This window comes from Tenrec ecaudatus, chromosome 14 (assembly GCF_050624435.1).
Source record: "Tenrec ecaudatus isolate mTenEca1 chromosome 14, mTenEca1.hap1, whole genome shotgun sequence".
Taxonomy (NCBI): domain Eukaryota; kingdom Metazoa; phylum Chordata; class Mammalia; order Afrosoricida; family Tenrecidae; genus Tenrec; species Tenrec ecaudatus.
Genome location: NC_134543.1, coordinates 1,124,009 through 1,147,872, shown reverse-complemented (window position 1 = coordinate 1,147,872; position 23,864 = coordinate 1,124,009). Strand labels below are relative to the sequence as shown.

Below are 23,864 nucleotides of genomic sequence, written 5' to 3'. Positions count from 1 at the left end.
TTTTTCCTTACTGTAAATAGGTATTAAATTAATTGTGCCACTTACAGGTATACACATTTTTGACAATTACTAAATAATTGGCTGTTCAACCCACCTCTTTTTTCAAATTATTTTATAGGGGGTTCATAAAACTCATCACAATCCATACATACATCAGTTGTATAAAGGACATTTGTACATGCATTGCCCTCGTCATTCTCAAAACATTTGCACTTAAGCCCCTGTCATCAGCTCTTCATTTTCCCCCTCTTCTCCCCACTCCCCGCTCCCTCATAGATAATTCATAAATGATTACTCTGTCATATCCTACACTGTCCAACATCAGCCTTCACCCACTTTTTCAGTTGCCTGTCCCCCAGGAAAGAGGTTTTATATATATTTGCACCCCACCCTCCCTCCACCCTCATGGTATCAACCACTCTCACTACTAGTCCTAAAGGGTTCATTCGTCCTAGATTCCCTGTTTCCAGTTCCTATCTGTACCAGTGTACATCCTCTGGTCTAGCCAGATTTGTAAGGTTGAATTGGGATCATGATAGTGTGGGGGAGTGGGGAGGGAAAGCATTTAGGAACTAGAGGAAAGTTATATGTTTTGTTGCTACACTACACCCTGACTGGCTCATCTCCTCCCCATGACACTTCTGTAAGGGGATGTCCAGTTGCCTACACATGGGCTTTGGGTCCCCAATCTGCACTGCCCCCTCATGCATAATGATATGATATTTTCTTCTTTGATGCCTGATACCTGACCCCTTCAACTCCTCATAATCACACAGGCTGATGTGCTTCTTCCACGTGGGCTTTGTTGCTTCTGAGGTAGTTGGCCGCTTGTTTATCTTCAAGCCTTTAAAACCCTAGATGCTGTTATCTTTTGATAGCCAGGTTCCATCAGCTTTTTTCACCACATTTGCTTATGCACCTGGTTTGTCTTCAGTGATTGTGTCGGGAAGGTGAGCGTCATGAAATGCCAGTTTAATAGAACAAAATATTATTACATTGAGGGAGTACTTGAGTGGAGGTCCAATGTCCATCTGCTACCTTAATACTGTACCTATAAATATATGCTCATAGATCTATTTCCACATCCTCATATATAAATATATTTACATATGTACATGCCTTTATATAGAATTCTATAAGTGCCCTTTGCCTCCTAGCTCTTTCCTCTATTTCCTTTTACTTTCCTCTTGTCCCACTATCATGTTCAGCCTTCATTTGGGTTTCAGTAATTCTTCTTAGTTACATTACCCTTGGTTGCACCCTACCAGGCCTCCTACACCCTCCTCACTACCGATTTGGCTCACTTATTGTTCCCTTGTCCCTGAGTTTGTTAACACCACTTCCTTTTTCCCCACCACCCCCTCTCCCCTGTTCCCCCTGGAAACTGTTGGGCTCGTTGTTTTCTCCTCCAGATTGTTCATCCAGCCTATCTATCTTATTTAGATAGACCTGCAGAGATAATAACATGCCCCAAAACAAGACAGAGCAAAGTCAAGCAACAAAATAAAACAACAACAACCAGCCAACGACAAAAACAAAATTAAACACAACAAGAAAGAAAAGCTTGTAGTTAGTTCAAGGACTGTTTGTTGGCCTTTAGGAGTGTTTTCCAGTCGAGTCTGATGGGGCACCAAGTCGTGACCCAAAGTCTATTTTTAGTATTCCCTGAGGACTTTGTTGCTCTGTTCCCTTTGATGTTCTATTCCACGCCCTTAGTGTTTTGTCTCAGTGTGGTGGGATCAGATCAGGCACAATTCCCACACTGTGTCTTCAGTGTTGTCCCTTGTAGGGATATGGGTCAGTGAGGGATGTTGTGTCTCATAGTGGGGGCCGGCCATATGGTCTTCTCTGGGGATTGGCTTGAGTGGGAATATCATCCTCAAGGCTTGGTGGGCCAGGATGTGCTCCACTCTCTCTTCCTCCCCCTTCATTTGCTCCAACATGTCCCTCTCTTGTAGCTGCAGATTCAGTGCTGTCCTCTGAAATAAATTCTTCTGGGAGGAGGGGCAGGTGTCCACGTAGTTGGAATTGGGTCTGGCCCCTCATACCTCTCCACTGGTTCCCTACTCCTTGCCGGCATGTGGCATTCACATCTTGGAGCACCGGGTTGAAGTCTGGTCCCTGTTTCCCTGGGGAGATATAAATAATACCCTCCCCTTGAGTGGGATAGCACCCTGTGCCCATACTACCCATTTCTTTAAAAAGATTATTTTTCCCCTTTCCCTTCTCCTTTTTACTTGGCTACCATAGGCATCCCTGAGTTTGGTCTGGCCCCTGCCATACTACCTGGTCCTCAGCCCAGGAATGTTGGTATACAGTAGCTTTTTCCCTATGCCCCTTTTGCATTTTTTTTAAAGCTTACCTTAGTGGACTCATGTTGTACTTGTCCTTTTGTGCTTGGCTTACTTCGCTTAGCATGATTTCCTCCAGTTCTCCCCATGCAGCCATGTGCTTCATACGTTCATCACTGCTTTTTAGCGATGCATTATTCTCCATTGCATGTATGTACCACAGTCTTTTAATCCACTCATCAGTTGAAGGAAATTTGGGTTGTTTCCAACTCCTTGCAATTCTGAACTATGCCAGAGTGAGCATTGGAGCACAGATGTCTGGTTGTGGTTTGTTTTTTGCCTCTTCTGGGTATATGCCCAGTAGGGGGATTGCTGGGTCATAGGGTAGCTCAATTTCCATCTGTTGTAGATATCGCCAGATTGATTTCTATAGTGGCTGTACATACTTACAGGTCCACCAGCAGTGGATGAGAGTTACTGTCTCCCTCCAAGTTCTCCCAACACTTGTTGCTTTCTGATTTTTTGAATTGGGCTCTCTTTGAGGGTGTTAAGTGGTACCTCATTGTTGTTTTAATTTGCATTTCTCTTATGGCTAAATACCGGGAACATTTCCTCAGGTTTATTGGCCATTCGGATTTCTGTCCCTATGAAACTTCTGTTCAGGTCCTTTTCCCACCTCCTCTGTGGGAAATTAGTTATCTTCCTTTTGGAAGCTAGCAGCGTATTGTAGATTTTAGTAATAAGGCCTTTGTCTGATGTGTCATTCCTAAAGATGTTTTCCCAGTCCGTGGACTCTCTTATTACTCTCTAGGTGAATTCGTCCGATGTACACAGGTGTTTTATCTTCAGTATATCCCATCTGTCACTTTGTGCCTCCTCTGTGTTTATGTCCTTTCCTATTTCTGATAGTCTATGTATTCCCTGTGCCAAAGTTTTCAAGTTACTCCCAATTCCCTCATCGATGGCCCTAATAGTTTGGGGGTTAACTTCAAGGACTGTGATCCACTTTGAGCTTATTCTTGTGCATGGAGTGAGATAAGAGTCTTATTTCATTTTTCAGCAGGTATATATCCATTTTTTCCAACACTACTTGTTAAAGAGTGCATCTGCTTCCCATTGTATATTTTTGGGCCCTTATCAAAGATCAATTGTCTGTATGCTGATGATTTTATTTCTGGGTTTTCAGTTCTTTTTCATTGGTCTGAGTATCTGCCATTGTACCAGTACCATGCTGTTTTGACAACTGTGGCTGTAGAGTTGGTGCTAATTTCAGGTAAAGCATGCCCTCCCACTGTGTCCTTCTTATTGAGGTGTTCTCTGCTGATTCTGGGCTTTTTCCCTCCATATGAAGTTAGTGTGATTAGTTTTTCCATTTCTTGAGGAAAAACGGGGTAATTGTATCAGGTTGCATTAAACTTATATAGTGCCTTAGGGAGAACTGACATCTTTACTATATTGAGTCTTCCAATCCAGGAGTATGGGATAGTCTTCCATTTGTTGAGGTCACTCTTGGTTTCTTGTAATAATGTTCTGTAGTTTTCCTCATAGAAATCTTTTGTTCTTTTAGTCAGGTATATCCCTAGATATTTCAATCTGATCTTGGCTCTTATGAAGGGTACCTGAGGTCTTATCCGATGTGTATAGCAGTCAGATGGACTTTGGTTTGTTGATTTTTGTATCCTGCTACTCTGTCAATCTCCTCTATTGCTTCCAGTACTCCCCTTGTGGAGATTTTGGGATTTTCCATATACAAAATCATATCATCTGCATATAACGATAGTTTCACCTCTTCCTTCACCAGACGAATACCTATGGTGTCTTTTCTTTGCCTTTTGCTGTTAACTAAACCCTCCAGTATGATATTAAATAAGAGTGGGGACAAGGGGCATCCTTGTCTGGTACACTTTTTCAGTAGGATTGTGTTTGTCTTTTCTCCATTGACTACCACGTTGGCTGTTGGTTGTTCATATATAGCTTGTATTGCCTTGAGGAATTTTACTTTCATTCCTATCTTCTCACGTGCCTTAAACAGGAATTGGTGTTGGATGTTGTTGATTGCTTTTTCTGCCTCTATTGATATTATCAGTTTTTACAGTTTTTCATGTCTATGTGGTGAATGATACTAATGATCTTTCATATGTTGAACCATCCCTGTATTCCTGCCATGAATCCCACTTGGTCATGGTGGTTTATTTGTTTTATATACTTTTAAAATTCTATTTGCCAGTATTTTGTTAAGAATTTTTACATCGATGTTGAAATATTGGTTCATTATTGGTTCGATGTTGTTCTGTAGTTCTCGATTTTTGGGGGATCCTTGCCTGGTTTTGGTATCAGAGTTATACTAGCTTCATAGAAGGAGTTCGGGAGTTTGCCTTCTTTTTCTGTGTTCTGGAAGAGTTTGTGTAGCATTGGTGTTAGTTCTTCCCTAAATGCTTGGTAGAATTCTGTGACACCATGTGGTCCAGGGGACTTTTTGTTGGTAATCCCTTGATAACCTTGTCTTTTTCTTCTATTGCTAGGGGTCTATTGAGATTCTTGATGTCCTTTGGGAATAGTCTAGAGAGGGATTGTTTTTCTAAGAATTTGCCCATGTCTTCCAAATTGTTGAATTCATTGGAGTACAATCCTTCGTAGTACTTTGTAATTTTCCTTTTGATTTCATTAGGGTCCATTGTAATGTCCCCTCTTTCATCCCTCACTCTTGCTATTTAAATTTGTTCTTCCTTTCTTTGGTTAGGTTTGCCAGCGGTCTGTCAATTCTGTTTATCTTCTCAAAGAACCAACTTCTTTCAGCAGCATTTTCCCCCCAGAGTTTTATTTTCCTTCTCAGCTCTGGTTTTTATTATTTCTTTTCTTTTGCTATTAGTGGGATTGTCCTGCTGACTCTGCTCTCGTTGTTGTAAATTTTGTGCCAGCATATGAATCACGCGTCTCTCTTCCTTATTCAGGTGTGCGTGTATTGCTATGAAACTTCCTCTGATAACTGCCTTTGCTGTGTCCCCAAAGTTTTGGTATGTCATGTTCTCATGCTCATTGGTTTCTGGAAATTGCCTAATTTCATCTTTGATGTGCCAGTCCGTACTCCTTTTGCAGTAGCGAGTTATTCATCCTCCAATTGTTTGCCCTTGATGTCTTCATCTTCCTTTTGTTGATTTCTAGCCTTCTAGCACAGTGGTCAGAGAGAGAGGTCTCTATGATATCAATGTGCTTAACTTTATTAAGTTTCACCTTATGTCCCAACATGTGGTCTATCTTTGAATATGTGCCATGCAGACTTGAAAAGAATGTGAATTAATTGTATTTGGATGAAAAGCTCTGTAAATATCAGGTCAAATTGTCTAATTGTAGTGTTTAGATCTATAGCCTCCTTGTTGAGTTTCTTTCCTTGTGATCTATCTTTCTCAGAGAACGGTGTAGTGAAGTCACCCACTATAATTCATCATTTGGAGTGTTTGGTTGACGTACTCAGTGGGTCTCTCATTTGGGGAATATATGTTTAAAGTGCTTGGTGGTTCTTTGTCTACCATTCCCTTGAGCATTATTTAGTGTCCCTCCTTATCTCTCTTTTTTTTTCCTTATCTCTTTTTATGGTTTTCACACTGAGGTCAATTTTAACTGAGATTAAGATTGCAACCCCTGCTTTTTCTGAATTGCTGTTTGCTTGGTATACTTTTCTCCAGCCTTTAATTATCAGCATGTTTTTGTTTGTAGCCTTGAGATGTGTCTCCTGGCGGCAGCAGATTGATGGGTTGTGTTTTCTAAGCCAGTCTGCTAGCCTGAGTCTTTTAATGTCTGAGTTCAGTCCATTGATATTCAGGGTTATTATTTCCATCTGTGGACTCTGTGATGTCATCTTTTGCCTTTTGTTTTGGGTGTTTTCCTACCTTCCTTTCGTGTGTGTGTGTGTGTGTGTGTGTGTGTGTATCCTTCTTTACTTCTTTTCATCTTTAAGCCAATGCTGTCTTGGGATCTTTTTTACTGTCTTGGGATCTTTTTTTCTCTTTGTTAACCTCTAGGTGAGGTTGTTCTATGTGGCGGTCTCTAATATATGCTTGGTGAGTGTTATTCTTCTGCCCATACTGGGTCGGCAAGGTTCTTTTGTAGGGCTGAGTTTCTTGTAACGTATTCTTTTGAGTTTTTCTCAAAGTCTCTTCTCCATCTATCTTGATTGATAATTTGGCTGGGTAGAGTATTCTTGGGTTTGCGATGTTTTCCTTCAATTTTTGGAATATATTACTCCACTCTCTCCTTTTCTTCATAGTTTCTGCTGATAGGTGTGAGCATATTCTTATTTGGGAACCTTTATATGTGATTGCTTGCTTTTCCCTAGCTGCTCTCATGATTTTCTCCTTTTCCTCAAAGTTGGATAGTTTAATTATTATGTGCCTTGGTGACCTCTTCTTGGGATTCAGTCCAGCTGGTGTTCTTTCAGTCTCCTGAATGGTTGCCTGGTTTTCATTCATTAAGCTGGGGAAGTTTTTCTCCAAGAATTCTATCACTATTTTTGCAGACGACTTCTCTGTTGTGTCTTCCTCTGGTAAACCAATTATTCTGATGTTGCTCCTCTTCCTAGCATCAGACATAGCTCTTAGGCTTTCTTCAGCTTCTCTGATGATCTTATTAGATTTTTGTTTGTGTTTGTTAAAGCCCGCTCAGCTGTCCTCCAAGTCACTGGTGCGGTTCTCTGCTTCCTCCATTCTATTCTCAAGGTCCGTGAATCTGCTACTGGTTTTTATTTTATCCTCCCTAAGCTCTTGTATTTCCCTTTGGTGTATGAACTTTATCTCCTCTATCATTTCATCCTTTTTCTGTATTGTTTCCCTCATTTCCTGTATGACTCCAAGTAGCATTCTGAAATTTTCTTTCTGTGGCAGCTCAATGTCTGCTTCTTCTATGCATGTTGTTATGATTAAGACATCTTCTGCCATTGCCTTTTGTTTCTCTGGGTTTTTTTTGTTGTTGTTTTTGAGGTTGTTGGGGCTGATGGCTGTTTGCGTTGGGTTGTTTTAGAGGAACCAGGTGCCATTTTCCAGGGAGTCGAAGAGCATTGGCTCTCTCTGGGAGACTTGTAAGAATGCTTCTTTGAACTGCCTACAGCTAATTTCACTATGGAATTAGTCTACCACTTTATCCTCCTGTGGCTTTCCTCTCAGGGGCATGCCCCAGAAGGCTGGCGGGTTGACTGCTTTCGTGTAGAACACTGCAAATGGTGGGCGGAACTGCCTTGGCCAGGTAGATCACTGCGGAGGTTGGGCAGAGGATCCTGCAACAGCTTGGAATGTTGCCAAGTGTTGGTTGAGCTACCTTACATTGTGTGAGGCAGTAAGGTAGGCAGAAGGAAGTTCCCTAGGTCACGTGGGCCCACAGAGGAAAAATAGTAGGTCCCCCAGCCACACGAAGTATCCCCTGTTGGTGCTCGGGCGGGCTTTCCCCAATCTCAGGCTACACTGCACAGGGTGGAGCTCACCTCACTGGGTAGGGGGCAGGCGAAAATGCCCTAGGCTTAGGGCAGTGGTATGTAAGAGAACAGGGAAAAGACAAAGAAGGGGACAAAAAACTAAGCCTGCTGAGACTGGGTGGGGATAGAGGGAAGAGAGGGAAATAAAAGTAACAATATAGCTGAGCCCCAATCCCAGCCCATGGGGCTGCAAGAGTTTAATCCCTGCCCCAAGGTGGCAGCAAACTGTGGCTGTGTTGTGATTAAGCCCCTGCACTGGCTCCAAATGGTCCCGGCACCGGCCGAGACAGTGACAGGATTAAGCTCAAACCCTAGTTGGCCTTCACTGTAGTAAGCCCAAAGCCCCCAGTCCCTTGAAACCTTGTGGATCTGTTCCTGCTCATCTTTATGATGTTCCTCCTGCGATTCAACAGTGTTGGATTTCCCTCTTAGTAACTCTCCTGTCCTGATTTATGTGGAGTCCTTCTGGTATGTTACTCAGTTGCCATCTTCCTGGAAGTTCCTCTATTGTACTTTTTCAATTCAAAATATTTTAAAACATTTTCAGTTGCTTTGTGGTAGTTGCATAATGTGGTGTCAATTTGAGGATTAAGAGTGTAGGGGTGGAGTCTAGCCTGTCAATCAGGATATAGCCAATGAGGCCTCTGTGTGGGCATGACCTTCTCCTGAGGATTCTGGGAACTCCTGTATTTCCTCCTTGGAGGCGGGAGACACTCTCTCTCTGCGAGACACCCTTGTGTAGAAGACACATGGAGAGAGGGCTGATAGAGAGGGCTTCTTCTCTGGAGCCGGAGAAGCCATGTGGAGATCCCTGCCAGCACTGAGATGTTTATAATGCATGGGGTCCACAAGACTTCCACCCAGTGACCTGTGATCTTCCTACATTTGGTGTCATTGCATGTATTTCGTGAGTCTGAAAAGGACTTTATAGATTGGTATCAGACATAGGGGCTAATATCAGACTTAAGGACTTGATTTGTATTGGGTTTGGATGGTTTCTTAATGTACACTTGCTCTGTATGTAAAGCTCTTTCTTATAATCATCTGAGTGTGAAGTTGTTTCTGTAGTCTATCTAGACTAACATACCTCATATGCTTGTGAAAGTTGGATATATTGATGAAGAATATATATGTAATTGAATTATGTTGAAGAATATTGAAAGTTGTGTGGACTGCCAAAAGAACAAACAATTCTCTCTGGGAACAAGTACAGCCAGAATGTGCCTTTGAAGTAACGATGGAAAGACCTCACTTCATGTACTTTGGCCATGTAATCACAAGAGACCAGTCCCTGGAGGAGGACCTCATGCTTGGGCAAGGAAATGCATGGACACAGTGGCTGCAATGAATCTCTGAGGTAGAAAGGGGAGCTGTGTTGTGGTCCATGGACGTCTAACATGAGTGATCTGTGTTGATGGGGGATGAGCACATCTTATGATGGTGTCTGAAATGTTTGATGTGAGTTTCTATGGTCCTAATGTGTTGGAATGATTTATTTATGAACTTCTGTTGCTCGACTGCCCAAGGTCTGGGATGTCCTTCTGTCCCTGAAAGTCAGCTGGACTGTGATGTTTGACCTTTCATTCTGGTTCCCGCGTTGGCTTCTGTCAAATGTACTTTGTGTGTGTGTGTGGTTGAGTAGGTTTTGGCCGGGATTGACAGGCATCTTGTGCTCACTGGTGTCCTTACTTACCCTGTGCATACTTTGCTTGTGAAACTGTGAGTTATGTAGACCTCTGTGGAAGTTTCATGTTCAACTTGAAAAGAAAAGAGGGACCTGGGTCCTGTGTTCCACCGTGGAAAAGAAAATGACTCCGGCAGCTCCCCATTTAATGAGCTAGAATCCCTTTCATGCTGTATTCACCATAATTGGCTTGTTTTCTGTTTTAAATTCTTGTTCCCTTGCCCCCTTGAAAACAAACTTGGGGGACGAGTGAGCTGAGCTTGCCAGCAGCACTCACACGCCTTCTCCAGGTCGGTGCTCTGGCGGTCAGTGGTCAGAGAGAGTACGAGAACCCCCATGATGGCGAGCTGACCTTCCTGGGCAGGGTCCTTGCCCAGCTTCCTGTCAACCAACAGCTCGGTAAACTCATCGTCCTCGGACACGTGTTTGGCTGTCTGGACGAGTGTCTCATCATAGGTGAGTGTTGGTGCCAGGAGCTGCCTGTGCTGCTCGGGGAGCGGGGGAGGGGAGTGTTTGTTGTATGGGGAGGGAGCCACTCTGACTGTTGGTGTCCTCTCTACTCTCTCACCAGCGGCTGCCCTTTCTCTGAAGAACTTCTTTGCAATGCCTTTCAGACAGCATCTTGATGGATACAGGTGACTGACATTCACACTTAAAAATGGCATTTCATTTTTGTGGTATCTAGTGACACGTGGTTTCTTTCTGTAGGAACAAAGTGAGTTTCTCCGGCGACAGCAAGAGTGACTGTATTGCTCTGGTTGAGGCATTCAAAGTAAATTTTCTTTGGTGCAGCTCTGGGGTGGGGGTGCCAGGAGGGCTAGTTAGTTGATGTCTGGCCACAACACTATGGGGCAGGGAGCGGGACTGAACTGCTGGTTTATGGACATCCTGCATGAATGCCTTGGCCTGCGGGGGTTTCGGGCTTTATGAAGCTGTCAGTAACCTTTGCCATTTCAGTGTTCTGTGGTCCAGAGGGGTTGGGGTGATGCTCAGTTGTACCTGTATGTAGGAAGCACATTTAATTGGTGAGGAAGCCTTGGCTGCCTTTTTAACCAGGGTTGTTGGTGCTTAGACTTGGCAGGCTTGCAGGCGGAGCGGAGAACTGCGGCACCCCAAGGTAGGTTTCTGCTCCTTGTCTGTCCTAGCAGACCTCAGGTCTGAGCCAAGGCACCTGGCCATTGACTGGGAGCCACAGGCTGGATGGCAGTGGGTTAGTCCCGTGGCAGAATGCCCAGTGTCTGGCCTTTGTGTGTGCTCCTGGGTGGGGCACTTGGGTCGACTGTTAGCTTTCTGAGGCCCCGTGGGTCTCTTTCCTAAGCGTCTACCTCACTGACTCCAGGTGCTTACTGCCTGGGGGTGCTTAGTGGATGTGCCGGCTCAAAATTAAGACCTTTCCTCTGATATTGTTGGCTGAGTTCTAGACAGAAAAGAAGGTTCACCCCTGGCCCCTATATTATTTCTTCTTGGTCAGGGTTTCATCCATAGTGTGACTTTGTGGGGATTATCCTTCTAAACTGATTGGCTTCAAAAGATTGCGGACAGGTCTGTGTGTGGGAATTGGGAGAATGCCTGATGGCTCTTGGCCAGGTTTCCCAATGAGGTGATGTTCTTTCTCCCCTCCCCCCGCTGTCCACCAGTGTCACCTGTCAGTCAGCTTCCCTCTGGGATGTGCAAAGGGGCAGGCTGCTTTGCTGGGCAGTGGAAGACCTTGTGGGGGAAAGGTAGATACTGTGTCCACTGAAGTAGAGTGAGCTTGTGGCCATGGTGACACTGCTGATGAGATGGAGCACAGGTGTGTGCCCTTGTGAGAGTAGCCCCGCGGAATCCTAATGTGTTGCAGTTGTATTAACTGCAGACTTGGCTTTTGTGTGTTTAAAGGATGAACTTGACTGGGGACGGTTACATTACATTCAAATCAAGAGAATCAGAGAGGTAAGTCATATGTGCTTTGACTAAAGTGGGGGTGGGAATGTCAGCCCTGTGGGCCCGGAATCCTCAGTCCCAGCTAGCCTCACCCACCTCCCCAAAGAGAAGCAGTTCCAGCCATCACACTTTGGGTGAGTTCATGAAATGGTAGACCATGCTGGCCCTCAAGTAGCCCCTGGCAGAAACAAGGTTCCCCAGCCCTGGACTAAAGGGTAGCTCTGGGGACCAGCTAGATGACAGTAAGCACGGTTCAGTTTTGGTTTATAACTAAAGTAACGGGCTTTCCTGGAGCTGATTTCACCTTGTGTTCTTTCAGTAACCTGACCTGATTACGCTCCCTTTGACAACGGGGCTGGATTCTGATGGATGGTATTTTCTCTGGAACGCTTGTGTGTGGGAGTGAAGTGTGTTTGTTGCCTGTGTGCTGTTAGCCAAGGCTGACTGTGGGCTGTGCTGCCTCATAGGATGTTCTGATGCCTGGGACCAGGTTGAAGCAACTGGAAGTAGCCTTTGTGAGTTTGTCGGATCTTGGCAGAGCTTGGGGCTTATGCTCTTGGATGGCTAGTATTCCCAGGAGACCCTTCAGCTTCTGAGGGACCTCCGGGCCCTTGTGGATCCTTCCTGTAGACTCTCTTCTCACTTGAGGGCCTGGTGTCCAGATATCCTCAGGGGTCCTAGGCACAACTGTCAGGAGTAAAGGGACCCTGTTATTATAGCAGCTTGGATGGTGCCTGGATTTTCCTTGCTGATGATGCTTCCTGGTTCGATTGCACCATATTCTGGTCTGTTTTCCCACCTTCCCAAAAACTTGCTCTTGCACTGATTCAGCTGTGTGTGTGTGTGTGTGTGTGTGTGTGTGTGTGTGTGTGTGTGTGTGTGTGTTGGGGAGTAGGGGATAGAGAGTGTCAGGGAGGGTTTGAATGGATTCAGTTTTTCTCCATGAACATGGCTCTCCCATTTCTCTTGTGTTATTATGTCCTAAACCCTGCTGAGGCCAGTAGTTAAACCCCGGATGCTTCCAGTCTTCCTCATTAACAAAAGTACTTTAAGCCATGGCTTGTGTTGTGAGCGTAAGTCTGGCCCCAGCAGCTGGTTTGGAGGTGCAGGCCCCCAGCGTCTCTGTGTCCATGTTGTGGTCACAGTGCCTAGCTCTTCCCTCTGACAGAAGAGGCCCATAGAACAGTGTTTGGTCATTTGTAGATACAAAGGCATGTTTTCTGTCCCTGGCCTCATGGGTAATCTCTGGCTTCATTGCCTTGTGGAGTGAGTGAAAGCACTGTGCCAAATTCTCCATTGGTTTCCAGAGACTTTGTACATGGCTGCTGTTGCTACTGGAGAAATGGAGGGCTGATGGGGGTCGCGCCCCTCTCCCTGTTCCCGTGTCCCGATTTCCTCCCACCTTGGGTCTCAGTTGCTTTTCCTCCCACACAGGTGTGGTTTGTGTGGTTCGTGCTTTTTACTTGCAGACCCTGTGAGGAGACATGATGTGTTATCAGTGTCATGGACACGTGGAGTCCTGTGTGCTCATGTGCTTGTGTGGCCAATGTTCTGAGACTCGGTTACAACTGGGTGCTGCCTTTTCCTTTCAGGGGTCTTTCTCCCTGTTGCTCCCTCAGCTTGTTTTTAGTCACCGGGCAGTACATATCCCTGAAGGAGGGTTGGATAGTGTTTAAGGATGGGAGGGTCACACCTGCTGGTGACTATTTCTTTGCTCGCCTCGCAGTGGTCGTGTGTGTGTGTGTGTGTGTAGTGTGTACAATGTTGGATCCTGGATGGAGTCTTCTCGAATAAGGAAGGGACTGCTGGTGCACTGAGACCGAGCCTCCCCTGATCGTGTGCTTCTCTCAGTCTGAATCACATGGGTCCTGAGCCATCATAGTGTCTCCCGTAGGTGGCTGAATTATATGAAGAGCTGAAGACTCGGATCTCGCAGTTCAACATGTGTGTGGGTTCTCGAAGACCCACCCTGGACCACGAGTACATCTACAAGCAGCGGTTCATCCTCCAGGTGTGCGGGACTTCCTGGGCACCTCTCCTGGTCCTTTGTTCTCACAGAGACCAGACACCACATGCCTCAAAAGAGACCATAGGGCCAGAGGGGTCACACTGTTTGGAGGCCAGGACGAACTGGGTGTAACTCCCATGTAACTGAGCAGGTGGTTCTGGATGCCTGCTAATGACGGGGAGTTGTTTCCATCGGGTGCCAGCTGCTCCTGCTGCTTCAGAAGAAATCCTTTAGCTGTAACTCATGAGAAGTAGAAATGCTGTCAGTAGAGTTGGGTGTTTGTAGTTGCTCCCTTCCATGACAGTGTTAACTTTGGAGGCCATGAGCTGAGGCTTGTAGCTTGTGGTGTGGGGTCTCCAGGTTCTGTGCAGGAAGTGAGTTTAGAAAAGGCCAAGGTAAAGCAAATAGACAATGATGAAGGAACATAAATGAACGGGAAATGTCAGGGTGCGGTTGGAAAACACAAAGCAAATCATTTTGACAAAGCATTAAGAGAGCTGGAGTTAGAAAACTAGAAGGGGAGGATTTACTCAGCATTTCTCAAGATTAAAGAATTGAAGAAAAAAACTTCAAGCCTTGGGTTCCAACAATGAGGATTTCTGTAGGCAAAACATTGAACACGACGGGGAGCATCAAGAGAAGATGCAAGGGAGGATGCACAGAGTCACAGAAGCATACAGGAATCACTGTGCCAAAAAGAGCAGGCTCGATGCCAGCCTGTACCACAGGTAGCATATGATGAGCCAGTGGCATGGAGGAGGAAGTCCAGGCTGCACCGAAGACACTAGTTGAAAACAAAGCTCCAGGTATTGACGGGATGCCAATTGAAATGTCTGACAAACCGATGAAGTACTGGAAGCACTCACTGTGCCAGGGAATTGGGAAGAGAGCTATCTGGCCAATCCACTATTTGTGTCCATTCCAAATGAAGGTGACCCAATTCATTACTTGAAATTATTAAACGTATTACTAATAATTACACATAAGGAAAAATGGTTGCAACAATACATTGACAAATACCTGCTAGAAATTTAAGTCCTGGAATGAGGAATATCATTGTTGATAATCAGATGGGTCTTGGTTGAAAGCAGTAAATGCCAGGAAGATGCTCACTTGTGTTTTTGACTGGATCATAACAAATTACGGATGGCATATGGAGAGTGGAAGTTTCAGAAAGCATGATTGTGTTCCTGTGGAATCTGTACCTATACCAAGAGACAATTTGAAACAACAGGGCACTGCTGTATGATTTAAAGTCAGGAGTGTGGTGCCATGCTTGTCTCGTCACCATATTTATTTAATCTGTATGCTAAGCAAATTAATTAGGCTGGACTGTATGAAGCCTGCAGCATTAGAATGGGAGGAAGCCTCATTGGCAACCTGTGACATGAAGCTGAAACAGCCAGGAGAACTTGAAGCACTTAGTGATGAAAACCAATGACTGCACCTCCACAGAAAGCAAGCCTCCTACACTTTGGGCAAAAGATCTCTTTAACATGTTCAAAAAGCACAGGTGTCCCTAAAGATGAAGGTGCACCAGACTAAAGCTGTGGCAATTTGGTTGCCCTGTTAGCATGTGACAGCTGGAGCCAGGGATAAGACAGACCTGAGAAGAATCGGGGCTTGGCCCTGGTGTTGGTGAGGACCCTGGACTGCACTGGAGACTACCAGAAGACTGGGAAATTTGTCCTGGAAGAAGCACAACCAGAATGCTCCTTCACTTACGTTGACCCGTTACCAGTAAGGACCAGGCCCCGAAGAAGGACATCATGCAGCACAAAAGAGGAAGACCCCACAGGAGGTGGACTGACACAGTGGCTGCCACAGTGGGCTGAAGTCCATAGCAGCACTTGTGAGGAAGGCACAGTGCTGGGCAGGCCTGGTTCTCTTGTGCCCAGGGCCCTTATCAGTTCCCTGTCGTTGTAAGTTGTATGCAATGTATAAACCAGTGCCATTCGCCACATTGTACAACCAAACCACCATATGTACTTTCAAATGCTTGTCCCCCTTCCTCCCCTCCCCCGACCCCAAAGCTCAGTGCCCCACCTGGAACAGCCCCTCTAGCAGACTGTGAGTCTGTCTGCCACTGGTGCTGTGAGTCTGAGGGGGTCATACAGTTTGAAAACAGTGCCGTCGGTTAGGCCTCAAAAATGTGCCCCTTTTCCAGGTTGTTTTGGCAGGTGCTTTTTATCCAAACTACTTTACTTTCGGGCAGCCTGATGAGGAAATGGCAGTGAGGGAGCTGGCCGGCAATGACCCAAAGACAACGGTCGTGGTAGGTGGAGGAGATGGACATGTGGGGGGCGGTCTCCCATGGAGGCAGCTGGCCATGAGAACCTGCATCCCGGTTTCTGTCATTGTCCTTGAAGGGGGGGAGGGTCTTGGCTTACGTCACCTTGTGTGACCCTGCAGGCTGGCCTGCTTTTTCTGCGAGCACTGTGGCCCTGTTTTGCCTTTAAAGGGAGCCTTGCTCAGGTCTGGTGCCCCTTTGGTCATGTTCTGTTGAAGTGTTTGGGGCACTTTTCCATATGTTTAAGGACATTTCTTTAATTAACTACTTGATTTCACACCAAGTAAAATGATCGGCTGACAGCTGTGAGCTGAGGCTCAGACCCGTGATGTCCTGGCCTGTGTGCCTCCCAGCCTGTGTGCTGAGCAGAGCTGCGGGGAGAGGGTCTTAGCCACTTGGTGCCTGAATGCAAAGGTGAGGGCAAGCTGCCTTCTCGCTGAGAGCTAGCCCTGCAGCAACTGCTGTAGAAACGGTTGGAGTTGTCAGCATAGTTTTTTTAAGGTCAAGGGAAAACAGAAAGCCTGGTTTTGCTGTATTAGACGGTTCGACTGTGTGAGCAGGGCCGTTTAGCCTTTATTTAGCCCTGGTGGCGGCTGGTGGCCCTGCCTGCTGCTGCTGTTGGACCAGCAGGTGCTGTGGGTTCTGAGTGCGTGCGGATGGTGTGCTGCACAGCGGAAATGGCAGGCTTGTGTTGTCTTGCAGCTGAAGCACATCCCTCCCTATGGCTTCCTCTACTACAAGCAGCTACAGTCGCTCTTCCGGCAGTGCGGCCAGGTCAAGTCCATTGTGTTCGACGGGGCAAAGTGAGTACAGCTTGGGCGTTGGTGTGAGTCACATGACAGAGCCATAGCATTTTGGATGTCTAGGAAGGAAGTCAGTTCTTGAAATGGCTGCCCTGACCATAGGTCTTATGTGCTCCTTCGGGCAGGTGTCGGCACTCGTAGTCATCCCTTCTGACTAAGCGTACCACAGCGTCTTTTGAGCTCTTGAGGGCTCAGTGTGGGGCTGGCCTTCCGGCAGTGAGCATCACTGACCACACGCTGGGGCTGCGGAAGGCAGAGTTGCCTGCAGAGACTGCTCCTGGTTGCTCAGACATGCTCCCCATGTTGTCTCCACAGAGGGCACTCACACCCCCAGCTGCCCACCTGCCGATGGACCAGCTTACTTTAAGCACGTGGGGTGGCCTGGGCTGTCACTGTATGTTTCCATTTCCCAGAAAGAGTGGTCATCGCCAGAAAGGACAACTTAGGATATTAAGTGGATTTTGTAATGTACATCTGTATTTAACCTACAAAGCTATGTAAAGCTAGTCAGTAGGACAATTGTCTTTGTCAGTGGCCAGTTCAGTCACGTTGAACACACGGAGTCCATTTTCAGTTTGGATGAATTCCTCCAAACATGCGAGCTTGCGTTTCCAAGATTAAGGTACTAATTTTCTTTGTAAGCATGTGAGTGCCTCACAAGTCAAAGTTATCATCTTAGCAAGCAAAACTCTTCTAGGTGTAAGTCTCTCGAGTCAAACTGCCATTGAGTCATTTCCGAGGGTAGAACTGGCCCCATGGGTCTCTTGAGACGTTGACTCTTTGTGGGGCCAAGCCTTGTCTCATGCCCACTGAGCACTGCTTACCTTGTGGTAGCAGTGTGTGTGATCCCCTGCGCTACACGGCCTGTGCAGTTTCTTAGAGCAGACTTAGAAACAACTATGGAGCTTAGGCTCTGGTCAGCCTGCTGCAGCGTTGCAGAGCTGGGCTCTGAATTACTGAGATGGAGCCACTTACGAAAGTGATCCTTCCAGGCCTACCCACATTCCCTCCTCCTCGTCTTTAAGCTGTAAGTTTTATTGTAAAAAGATTACTGTAAGTTTTTAGAGAAAATTTAACTGATATTCAGCCCACCTTATCCTTTAACCATAGAAGGATTAAGCAATAACAGTCTTTACTTGCAGCCCTAAATAATGTATGTTCATTATCTTGCAAGTTGTTTTACTTTGTTGTGGAGAAAATGAGTTCAGGCATAAACCTTTGCTCCTGTCCATATGCTAGTCCTGTGACACAATTTTAATATGAAACTGTTACTGATACTTAGACAATTTCTATGATGGGCAGAGAGAGCTTAAAAAGAGTGATCCACGTGGATAGTCTTGACAGTCAGGAGCTATGATATTCCATCCATTGCTTGATCTGTTTTAATATCTGGTTTATATTGTTCTCTAGATCTCTGGCATGTGGCTGGAGAGCTGATGTACTATTTCTTCCTTGTAGGATGCCAGGGCTTCTTCATACAGAATTTGAAAAATTTCATACTAAATATTGTCTTTCTGATTCTTCTCAATAAAACATCTTCTTTCAAGCTTTTTGTTCAATGCACTGTTATCTGTTCTCAGAACAAAAACTATAAGAAACCGGCGTTCAGGGAAGAAACCGTAACCATGGTAATCAATAATAACACCACCTTCTTCTATTTGGTTTTCTAACTCATCAACTACTCTATCTTCATCTAAAATGGGACAACCATACTCTTCATTAGTTAAATCATCCACGTGAATGGATTTCACTCCTGATCTTTTAAAAAAATTTTTAAAAATCATTTTCTTGGGGACTCGTACAGCTCTTATCACATTCATACATCTATCCTTTGTCTCAAGTGCATTTGTTGCCATCATCATTTTTTAAACATTTTCTTTCTACTTGAGCCCTTGGTATTAGCTTGTCATTTGTTTCCCCTCCCTCCTCCACCCTGCCTCCCTCATGAACCCTTGATAATTTATAAATTATTTTTTTTCATATCTTACACTGACTGATGTCTCCCTTCACCCACTTTTCTGTTATCCATCCCCCAGGGAGGAGGTCATATGTAGGTCATTTAATCGGTTCTCCCTCCCCCACCCCACTTTCCCCTTCCCCTCCTGGTATCGTTATTCTCATTATTGGTCCTGAGGGTTTATCTATCCTGGATCCCCTGTGTTTCTAACTCTTAATCTGTACCGGTGTACATGCTCTGGTGTAGCCGGATTTGTAAGATAGGATTGGGGTCATGATAGTGAGGTGGGGAAGCATTAAAGGACTAGAGGAAAACTGTTCCCTCAGTGCTAGATGCACCCTGACTGGCTCATCTCTTGTGACCCTTCTGTAAGCAGATGTCCAATTGTCTACAGATGGCCTTTGGGTCTCCACTCTGTACTCCCCCTCATTCACATCGATAAGATTTTTTTGTTCTGGTCTTTGATGCCTGATACCTAATTCCATCGACACCTCATGATCACACAGGTTGCTGTGCTTCTTCCATGTGGGCTGTGTTGCTTCTCAGCTAGATGGCTGCTTGTTTACCTTCAAGCCTTTAAGACCCCAGAAACGATATCTTTTGATAGCTGGGCACTTCCGTCCTGTTCTCAATGCAAGATCTTTGCCCCGTGTGTTTTTTTCCAACCGATGTTGTACCAGTGAGCAAGATGTTCGGTTGCAACATGGCCCTCCCCGAGATGGCTCTTAGCATCCCGACTCACGCCTCCCAGCACAACATTCTTCATGTGTATTGGGAATCCCCAGCTTCCTGTGCCCCAGCCACAGATGGCCTTTCCCTGGCCCTATTTCAGGACTTGGTTCTTGGTTCTGTGTCTGTTAGTCGCCCTGTTGTTTCCATGATGAGATCCCTCACGTTTCCAGCTTTTGCATTACAGTGCATTACTATGCAGCTCGCGGGGACACGGCAGTGGGTGGTGGTGGGGGGGGCGCGGCAGAGGGACGGACAGGGGGCAGCACTCACTGGAACCTTTTCCTGACCCCTCTGGCATCATCAACATGCCCATATCCCCGCTAACACTGTAAAGGCCCAACAGACTTAGCCTTGAGAGGTTTGCTTTACAACAATTCAGACTAGAAAGAAGTTGCTATGCTTGTTCTTCACACTTGTCTGGTGAGCGGCAGATGGCAGAGTCTCTGCCCTCTGGGGAGAGGAGTGGTGAGGAAAGCTCAGGAGAGTGAATCTGCAGCTCTTTTGTCCTTCGATGCCTGACACATGTCCTTGGCCTTTAATTTGTGGACAGAGCCTTCGTGGAGTTTTCTCGGAACCCGACGGAGAGGTTTAAGACTCTCCCCGCAGTGTACATGGCTATCAAGATGTCCCAGCTGAAGGTCTCCCTGGAGCTCAGCGTCCACGCTGCCGAGGAGATCGAGGGGAAGGTGCGAGGGGGAGCCATGTCCAAGCTCAGGAACACCAGGTATTGTCACACCTGCATCTGCTTCCACTGTTCATGTGCCTCTGCAAAGGGTGTGTTCATCTTCTCTGGCTCTGAGGGCTGAGTGTTGGCTGGTCACTGGGAAGGCAGACCCGTCCCTCCTGGATCACCTCCCTGGGTTCAGTGCTTTTCCTGCAGCAGACAGGAGCTGAGAGTATAGGGTGGGGAGGGGGGACGGGGGTGTGTGCAAAGTCACTGACTTGATTCTCAGTTTCTGTGGTGGGATTCAGTCCACCGCCCCCTCCCCTCTGGTCCTGGTTCTGCAGCTCCTCCTGGGAAGCCTGCCTCTTGCAGCAGAACAGGTGCTTCTAGTTCTCAGCAGAGCAGACGAGATGGATGGGCAGCTAGGAGCCCCTTCCCTGGGAACTGCCTCCCGACCCCTTGACCATGCCAACAGGGTCCCTGAGGCAGGGGCCCTCCCTCCGGAACCAGCTGTCAGCACTCATCTTGGATGCCTGTGCTGCTGGGGCCACGCTCTCCAGCTGCACATGTAAGACGCCCAATGTCGGCTCTGGGCCATTTCCCTTGGTGTGGGAAGCTTGTTTACGAGAGCGAGGCAGCACCTGGTCTGGTCCCTGCAGTCCGGAAGCCAGCCTCGATGCTCATATATGACTGGACAATGCTCATGTGTGACTGAACGGGTGGGAACGCATCTCAGATGCTGTCCCCTCACTGTAGAACACAGGTCTGGGGAACATGCTTTTCAGACATGTTGTGCTGGAGTCTGGCCTTGGCTCTCATGCTGCCGTCGTTGGTTGACTGACCGCAGGAGTCCCTGCTCTGCTGCTGCCGTCAGTGCTACTCGTTGGGCGGACACCCCTGAGAGTGTGTCCTGTAAGAGACCTGACTGGGGGATGTCCTCCTGGAGGGTGTGTGCCACTAATGGCTGCACCCCAGGATGCCTCCCCCCCATGTGCGCAGCTGTCCCCAAGCCTTGGCTGCTAAGCCACCACACTGTCCTCTCTGACTCAGGTGTTTCAGTAGAACTAGTGGACCCATCCACGGGACCACTTTACATATGCAGACTTTTAACAGCAGTTTCTAATCGCCTTTGGCAACAAAACCATGTTGTTAAATCAGGGTGAATGTGGACTTCCAAAAGCAGACCATGGACCCCATGCAGGTCTCATTTAATACGCTGGAGAAGCCACGGTCGGTGACAGAGCTCATCCTGACTATTGATGTCACAGAGGTGAGGACACTGGTGTCACACATACATGCACACCCCCTTACCCACGCACCCTCTGCACCTTAGCAACCCAGGCACAGTGGGTGGGCTTGATTCACAGCACTGCTAGAATGTGACTGCATGGGAAATGGCACACACATTTTGGTCATAGAACCGAAGCCCACATTTTAAATGCCAGATCACGTAAAAGCGCTCACAGTCGTTTTAGCAGGAAGGTGAATGTGAGGGGTTTTCATGGGCATCTTGATTTTGGCCTGTGGACTAGCACTGAAACCCTGGTCTGGAGGGGGGCGGCGGGGGGTCGGTCATTCTTTCCCAGAGCCTCCATCTCCTGGTGACTTTGTAGCTGCACTCCAGGGGAGAGGCTGTATAAGCTGGATTGGCACATGGGAAAACTTGGGTGATGATGGTAGCTATAGGTGGGCACCCTTCTTGCCCATGGCCCTGTACCTCCAAGGTGGTGGTGTGCCCACTGGTGTGTGGCTGCTTCCAGCCTCCCTTCCATGCACACCGCAGGTGCCCCACCCTGGAGTAACTGGGCATGCCACCTGGGGCCAAACACAAGACCAGAGGGCTTTCTGTTGTGTGCCCTCAGGCACCTTTACTGTTTGTAGCAAATGAGTCCTGTTCCTGAGAGAGGGGTAGGCTGTCCACTATCTCACCTCAGCCACTGGGAGTGCCACCCTTTGTCCTGACCCAGCACCTCTGGAGCCCCAAGGGCTGTGTGGCACGTTGTCCTTCACTAGAGAGGTGGGGAAGGTGTGGCCATGATCCTAGACTTCCTCTCTGCCTCTCTCCTCCTCCTCCCCAGGTGGTTGAGGTGGGACACTTTTGGGGATATAGGGTTGACGAAAAGAGCCTGGAGCTTCTGAGAAAGCTCACCACCGAGATCAACCAGCTCCAGTTGGTGCCTTTGGCCATTCACCCCCACCCAGACCTGGTCTGCCTGGCACCCTTCGTGGATGTGGATCGAGAAAACTACTTCAGAGCGCAGATCCTCTATGTCTCTGGGCAGCTAGCGGAGGTGAGCTGCTCAGGACAAGTCCCTCCAGGGTGGTTGGGAGAAGCTGAGCCTAAGACCACATGCTGAGGGCTGGAGTTGACCTTGTTCCCTCTGCCCTTGGACCCGTCTGAGTCTATGAGGACAGGCGCTGGTGGGCCTGGTGGTGGTAGCTATGTGGCCTGTCCCAGAGCCGTGGCCTGTTCATCTACAGGTGTTCTTCGTGGACTATGGCAACCGAGCACATGTGCACCTGGACCTTCTGATGGAGATCCCCTGCCAGTTTTTGGAACTTCCATTTCAGGTGAGGCAGGACAGCTTGCTGGCCACACAGCCACATGTAGTGTCTGTCCAGCTCTGTCATACTGGCCCACCACGGGTCTCAGAGAAAACCAGACCCAAGCTCACTGCCACAGAGTGCTTCTGACTCATCGTGACTCTTTGCATTCTTGAGCTGTGAATCTTTGTGGGAGGAGCCTCATCTTTCTCCCAAGGAGCAGCTCGTGGGTTTGAACCACTAGCCTTCTGGTTAGCATTCAGTGCGGGGCCACTACACCACCAGAGTTCCTTGCCCCAATTCGCTGTTGAGATTCCTGCTAGTAAGGATTTTAGAGTGAGTGTCAGTGTAGGGGGATTCAGACAGCAGCATCGTCATGTTCTTCAGCACTGAGTTGTGGTTTCTCGTTCTGTTGCTGAGATTTCTGGTTCAAGTTGGGGTGGGTGCATAGTGAGATGTGCTGTTTCTATTTCTGAGGAAGCAAAGGAAGGTCTCACTTTTCTGTCCTTCACAAAGATGAGCTCTGTTCTCTAGCACACAGCTGGTTTGCCTAGGGGCCTGTTGGGGCAACGGGTGGGCTGTTTGCGGTATTTGGGTCAGCCATGCGGTTCGGTTTGGTCCTGCAGGCATTGGAGTTTAAGATCTGCCAGATGCGGCCGTCGGCCCAGAGCCTGGTGTGCGGCGAGCGGTGGAGCTGCGGGGCCAGCCGGCGGTTCTCCTCACTGGTGCACGGCTGCCCACTGCTCGTCAAGGTCTTCTCTGTAGTGCACAGCGTCCTGCACGTGGACGTGTGCCGCTATTCGGGGGCCCGGGACACTGTCAACGTGCGGGATGTCCTCATCCAGGAGGGTTATGCCGAGCTCACAGAAGAGTCCTACGAGTCCAAGGTATACCCCTCGACTGCTCCCAGTCCCTCACAGGCACCCCTGATCCCTGAGGCCTCGTGACGGTGGTTGGGCCAAGGCTCCTGGCTGATTTTTTATAAGAAAGGATCCCACGGTTCCCCTTCCTCCTAGCCCAGGGAGCCCTTGGGTTTTCAAACTGTGGATCTCACCCTTTTGGGGGTCAAGCGACCCTTTCATAGGGCTCACCTGATTTATAACAGTAGCAAAATTACAGTTATGGTGTAGCAACGCAACCATTTTATGGTTGGGGGGGTCACCACCACATGAGGAACTGTATGAAAGAGTCGAGGTATGAGGAAGGTGGGGCACCACTGCGGTCCATTGAGTGTGCTCCTGGGGTGTGGGTGTGGCCTCACCACCCTGTGTCCCTCTCCCTGTTTCAGGCCGGTCCTTTGGGTTCCCTGAAGCTGAGGTCCTTTTTGATTTATGCTATTTCTTGTCTTACATTTCGTTGATGTGCATCTCTAGGGTGGAAGAGAAATGCCTGTGTGTGGGAAATGAGAACTCATTCAGAGGACATTTCACAGGCAGCCTTGCTCCCTAACTTCTCCGCCACTGGGGACCAGCGCTCACCTCACAGCCCAGGCACACACCCAGTCTGA

The 23,864-nt window shown here is 47.5% G+C and overlaps 1 protein-coding gene across 1 annotated transcript in view; it reads left to right on the top strand.

Annotated features, from left to right (window-relative positions):
- The window catches only part of TDRD9 (tudor domain containing 9), a 95,069-nt gene that overhangs the window by 45,526 nt on the left and 25,679 nt on the right, over positions 1 to 23,864 (top strand). The window contains exons 16-28 of the mRNA XM_075530830.1: positions 9,727 to 9,892; positions 10,008 to 10,071; positions 10,145 to 10,208; positions 10,509 to 10,553; positions 11,315 to 11,368; positions 13,254 to 13,370; positions 15,535 to 15,642; positions 16,360 to 16,460; positions 19,700 to 19,873; positions 20,972 to 21,083; positions 21,892 to 22,104; positions 22,295 to 22,384; positions 22,984 to 23,244. Of these exons, the coding sequence (XP_075386945.1) occupies positions 9,727 to 9,892; positions 10,008 to 10,071; positions 10,145 to 10,208; positions 10,509 to 10,553; positions 11,315 to 11,368; positions 13,254 to 13,370; positions 15,535 to 15,642; positions 16,360 to 16,460; positions 19,700 to 19,873; positions 20,972 to 21,083; positions 21,892 to 22,104; positions 22,295 to 22,384; positions 22,984 to 23,244 (1,569 nt within the window). The remainder of the gene's footprint in view (positions 1 to 9,726; positions 9,893 to 10,007; positions 10,072 to 10,144; positions 10,209 to 10,508; positions 10,554 to 11,314; positions 11,369 to 13,253; positions 13,371 to 15,534; positions 15,643 to 16,359; positions 16,461 to 19,699; positions 19,874 to 20,971; positions 21,084 to 21,891; positions 22,105 to 22,294; positions 22,385 to 22,983; positions 23,245 to 23,864) is intronic.